The sequence below is a fragment of the Triturus cristatus genome, chromosome 6 (genome assembly GCF_964204655.1).
Source record: "Triturus cristatus chromosome 6, aTriCri1.1, whole genome shotgun sequence".
NCBI lineage: Eukaryota > Metazoa > Chordata > Amphibia > Caudata > Salamandridae > Triturus > Triturus cristatus.
In genome coordinates this window covers 1206643953-1206649952 of record NC_140589.1, presented here as the reverse complement: position 1 = coordinate 1206649952, position 6000 = coordinate 1206643953, and the positions used below count along the sequence as shown (strand labels likewise).

Genomic DNA, 6000 nt, shown 5'->3' with positions numbered 1-6000 from the left:
TTCTTCCTTTCCTATATCTCACTAGGTTTATTTCCTCTGTTTAAATTTCTACCTCATTCCATGTTTCTTCACCTGTCTTCTTTCTCTTCCCCAATGCATGGCTTCTTTTGCAGTCCTCCTCCCAATCCCTCATCAGTGTCATGCTGCTTGTGCTATTGTTGGCAGACATGTAAGACTCTAATAAAAGTTGAGGTGAAGAACAAGTCAGAGGTTGAGTGTGACCCAGAACTGCTTAATTTCTCAATGTCTAGGTGGCCCATTGCACCAAAAGCAACCTCCATCGTGTTTCAGAGCTCCACAGTAACACAGTTTTGTGAAGCTCTTCTTATTTTTCGGCACAAAAACACAAACCATAACCATATTATTTAGTCCTCCCTGCCCCTCGCAGGCAGTTTGGAGTGTGTAGTGGGGATTGGGAACACAGGCAGTCAAATCAGTCTAATGTTTCTTTCTTCAAGCAGAAGGGTATGAATTTGACTCAGCTGTCTACCATTTTGAGGTCAATAAACTGAGTATCATAAATTCTATAATAACATCTTTTATGTGCAGCACTTACAGACAGAGGTGTGGTGCTATCAAACAAGTAATTGCTATTGTCCTAGTAGAGGGCAGTTGCCCTGCCGTCCCTCAAGTTAATCTAGTGCACTGGCTCTTCATCACTTTATACCTCTCACTGGCATGACATCTTTGACAAATTCTAAAAATAAAATAAATAAATAAAAATGTGATTAGCTAATAATCCATGCTCTTCCTTTTTAGGCCTCGCCTAGCGTTGCAGTGCGCATGCGGTGCTCGCTTTGCGAGGCATGGTGTATATACTATAGCGAGGAAGCTTCGCATAACCTCTGCCCATTTTTTTGTTTGGCTTACAGCCTAAATGCTGTCTCCTGATTGGTTTCAGTCTTGTAAGTCCCGCCTCCTGACGGCCATGGCGTAATTTGTACACTTCCAAGGCTATTGGCACCTTTACTAAACACTATTTTTTCCCCTGTGTTCCCCCTGCCCCCTCACGCAGTCTGTGATTTTTTGCCAATCCCTCATACCCCACTCCCGTTCGTGCTTTTTTTAACAGCACCAATACCATTTCAAATGCAATACGTCTCGCGTAAATGCGAGTCATACTGCATTGCAAATGCTTGTTTAAAATAGTGCGCATTAACGTGCGCGTGCTGCCTTATATTCTACGCATGCGCCAAAAGTCTGCACGCTTATGTATTCCCTGGCTCACCCGGAATCTGCCTGCAGCTCTGTTGCTCGTTTTGTTTCGCAATGCATCAGGCAGCTTTCTCATTGCTGTCCTGCCCCCGGGCGCCGTGCTAAACATTCAGCATTATCAACATGGGCGCTGCTCTGGAATCATGGCGATAGTGGAGACACTCTCACCGGACTGGGAGTTCAACCGCATAGACGAAGGCTTACAGAGTAAGAGGGCGAGAGCGAGGGCAGCGAGTGATTTGTATTGTCCGGGCTTGGTAATTAAGGGTGCGGCTATAAGAGGAAGGGGAGTGGAGTCAGTGTCTGTAATTTCCTTGGACGGGTTAAGATCAGCTTTGACAGGTTACACGAGATGATCATGTGAGGAGCAGTTCGGATAACATAGCTTCCTTTCTGTGCTCTCATGCACACTGTTTTACTCTGCTACATGTCTTGTACACCATTACACAGCAGCCTTGCAAACCTATCAGTAATCTACTCCCCTGTACTTCCAGTGCCCCCCCTTCTATGTGGCACGTTTCTGTTGTCTTTAGACTGTCATCACTCTTAAAAGTAGCCTCTAATGATGCAAAGTCCCTTTTACTGTAAGCCAAATGGCTCAAAGCAATATATATTTTCTGTGCCACTTCCTCTTCTTACACATCATCTTAATACTGCACAAATAAATAATACGTAATGCATGCATAATTATTGTAGCGTTCCACAACGCTACTCAGTTCTATGTGGTCAGTAATACTTAGGGAAATCTAGACAAGCGCAGACTTAGTTGCTGGTCTTTGAACACTTTCTTTGTTCGGTGACCGGGAAGACAGTCTCTCTCCGTACTGTCCTGAGTGACCCTGTAAGAATAGTCGTCTTTGACAATGTTCTGTCCCGAACATCTGCTTACTTGGGAGTGTCATGTTACCTTCAACTTCTGTAGTGACTTCAGTTGAGGGCGGCTGCTGTCTGGAGCAGCTATTCGACCCTGGTGCTTAACCCGCCTCCACCTGCAGTCGTTCGTGTCGGTCTTCCCTCTGCCCCGATTGTATTATGCGTAGGATTTCAATATTGTCAAGGATTGTTTGAGAGGGGCCTATTCATCCTCAAGCCTAGATATAATGAAGAGGGATGTTTGCTAAGTAAAGAGTTGCTAGGATGTGCTTTACTTTTATAAATGGAGAAGTTTGCATCTTTTCTAATAGGAATGTGAGATATAAATGTTTGGCCAGTTCCCTAATCGATATTTCCCATCATTCATAAGTATGACTGAACACTTCATTGGTGCTTTGCACTGTTGCCCAGATGACTAGTGTTGCTTCCAGTGTATTTGGAGAAGTTGAGGGCTGAAATTCAATAGCTACTATGTGTTAAGACGTTAAGTCTGAACATTCTTTTACTGTGTCTAAGGGGGGTATTCACAAGGACTTATCTCCGATTTATCTCCACCTTAAAGCATCAAAAGTGGAAATAAATTGAACACCCCATTCACAAGCTGGTGCAAACTGCAGACATCGCCAGTATTTTCGCGATAACTGCCCCAAAATTTATCTCCACGGTGGACACCACCAACTAACCCTAATGAGATGCAGAGTAGGCATTCCCGTGCCAAAACACCCGAAAAAACCACAACACCACTTTCACAACGAACTGCCAGATCTGCGATGCGAACCAAAAACAGGCAATAAGCCGTGGTAGCAGCAGGGAATCAACACCTGCCTTTGCTGGTGTTAAGCAGGACGACTACCTGCAGCATAAAAGGGAGCCCAGCCAAGAGCCACACCGGAAGACCCACAGATATCATGGAGACAATGATCATGCAACGCAGATACCCATGAGGGCCACAACACCCACCGCAACCACCCCAGGCCCGCCACCACCCCCAGGACCCGTCCCCGGAACACCACAGATGCAGCGTACACAAAGACACCGGCAGCGTACACAAAGACAGCGGACCCACCTGAAACGCACCTGTCGCACAGACCCAACGCCAGAGGAGAACATTGCCCACCACAGGCCCAAAAGGACACCCATACCCCGCCTCCTGACCCACATCCCCCACCTGCTGACGGTACCAACCCAGCGGACAACCAACATCCCTCCGCAGACAAAGCTTCCGGCAGCGCAGCACATGCCGGCCTCTGGTACCATCCAACCCTCTACTGCCAGAGTCAGAGGAGTCACACAGCCAGCCCCATCCAAGGTCATCACATCTGTCCTGGATCCCAACATCAGCCTGGTACCCCAGCACCCCCACGTCACCCACACTGCGCAGGAGCAGCTGGAGACCAAGCAAGCCCCCTACACCATAGCTGGATTCCCTCACGTGTCAGGGACAATCAACTGCACACATGTACCCCTTGTGCCCGCTGCCCACACTGCACACAACTACCACAACAGAAAGCACACGCATACCATGAATGTGCAGGCAATAGTGGACCGCCCGGGACTCCTCAACAATGTCGTGGCCAACTCCCCAGGCAGAGTGCATGAAACTCACACCTCCAGACAGTCCATCATCACTCAGCGCTCCCAGGATGGCACACATGGAAATGCAGTGCCCGTTGGTAAGTCCAAAATAAACACACCACACACCTCCAGTCCACAGTTATGCAACTCACGACACTGCCAATGGGCACGCAGCACAACTACATTCAACATGACACATAATATGCCAACCGACCAGACACGACAACACGACTCCATCGGGAATCTGGCCTTGCCATGCCCACAACCCAGCCACGGCATGGCACCACAGACACACAATAGCAGGATGTGAAGAGAGAGGCATGGAGCAGGCATGTGCGAGAGCGGCAAGTGACTAAGGAATGTGAACCTACCCATTGCCAGGTGTGGTGTGGAGGTGCAAACCACGGAAATGGCCATGTGGAGATCAACTGCTGGTGCATGGAGTATAGTGGCCAGTGGACGCTTCCATGTCCACACAGGCTGTGGGGCAGAACGTGGAAATGTTGCACGTTACGTCCGCCCCTGCATGCACGTGCGTAGTGGGTTGGACCTGCGTACGCCAGGCCTGCGTAGGGGTGTGAACATAAAGCCCGTCGCACTGGTTGTGGTTCTCATTCGGAATGGACAACACGTCTGCCAGGGCAGTGCCTCTCACCCGCCACGAGTACTGCGCCAAGCGCGGCGGGCCTGCGTCCCTGTGCGCCTGCTGCACCCCGGGTCATTGGTCCCCAGACCCGTCATGCCTGCCCCAGCGCTCCAACGAGGCTCCGCTCACCTGCCTACACCGGCGTGTGTCAAAGAGGGCCCACCACGTGCCGGTGCAAGCTCTAAGCACCAGTCCCGCGACCTTTGCAGCCTCCGCAGACCACCGCTGGCCCCCCCGACGCTGGCCCACATTACTCCTTTCTCATTGACATACTCCACCGGTGTCCCCTTCAGCCCAGTAGGTCCCACATGTGGAACTGTGTCCTGAGTCCTGAATGGCAGTGACCGCAAGTCTGTGGCAGCGGCCACAGCACCAGACTCCCTTCGATCAGTGAGGCATAATTCCATATCGCAGGCCTGCCGAATTGGGCGAGTAGCTCTCGCAAAAATTATTATGGTCCCCAGACTTCTATACCTCTTTGCCTACCTCCCAGTGATACCGCCGCGCCCTTTCTTTAAGGAACTGGATACTCTGCTCACCAAACTGATCTGAGCAGGGGGTCGACATAGGGTGGCACTAACTACACTATATTTACTCACGGACCGGGGGGGTCTGGGAGCACCATCTTTTGAGTCCTACTTCCTAGCGGCCCAACTGCAATGGTTGTCACACTGGACAGCAGATCGACATACCGGAGAGGCCACCACTGAGGAGGGTCCGAATACCACTCCCTGCCATTCATTGGATACTGCTACCAGGCACCAAACCCATGCGCACTCGACCCCTCCTGATATCCATAGCTCGTACATGCATGATGAGAATCCATCGCATGTCCAAAGGTAGACCCCCTTACTCACCCCTTCTCCCCCTGTTGGCCTTTCCCAGAGAGGAGAAATACTATACTGCAGGCACTCTTCAGATTTGGACTGATCTAGCAATTACAGAGATGGAGTCCCTGTTTGAGGGGGACAACTTCGGTCATACGCACAGCTAGCGGACCAATACGGCCTCCCGCCGGGACAGTTTCTAACACATAGGCAACTCATAGATAGTAGCCGCTGTTACTGGGACCCCAACGGAGGGGAACCTCCGATGCATCCAGTAATACACACCATCTTACACATGGGAGCGGGCCGACACCTGGTCACGTGGCTATACAAGGCCATCCAGAAACTGATTCTTCCCCCGTTACAGGCACTGCGTCAGACATGGGAAACGGAAGTAGGCAGAGTTTTTAACGATAAGGAGTGGGATACTGCCTTAGAATATCCCAAAAAAGATCTCCAGAAATGCACGCTTTAGGAACATTCAATTTAATGTCCTTCACAGAGCGTACCTCACACCTCACCGACTTCACCGTTTCTATCCAGACACACACTTTGCATGCCCCCGCTGTCAAACCCCTGAGGCAGACTTTAAGCGCATGTTCTGGGACTGCCCCACCATCCGAGGCTACTGGGACCGTGTTCACAAGACGCTCAGGGCGACGACCAACACTATGACCATGACCACACGGGAAGCATGTGCACTCGGGATCTTCTGCAGGCGGAAGACCGAAAAAGTGCAGAACCGCTTTGTATCTCTTGCCGTTCTTTTAGCAAAAAGAGGAATAGGTATGCACTGGCATGCCCCAATGGGACCGCCAGAAGCAGCGTGGATAGGCGCTGTAGAAAAGTGGGGTGAAGCGGAAG

The 6000-nt window shown here is 50.5% G+C and overlaps 1 protein-coding gene across 1 annotated transcript in view; it reads left to right on the top strand.

Annotated features, from left to right (window-relative positions):
- Positions 1-1358: 1358 nt before the first annotated feature.
- The window catches only part of LOC146821169 (maestro heat-like repeat-containing protein family member 1), a 170423-nt gene continuing 165781 nt past the window's right edge, over positions 1359-6000 (top strand). The window contains exon 1 of the mRNA XM_085609813.1: positions 1359-1422. Within this exon, the coding sequence (XP_085465939.1) occupies positions 1359-1422 (64 nt within the window). The remainder of the gene's footprint in view (positions 1423-6000) is intronic.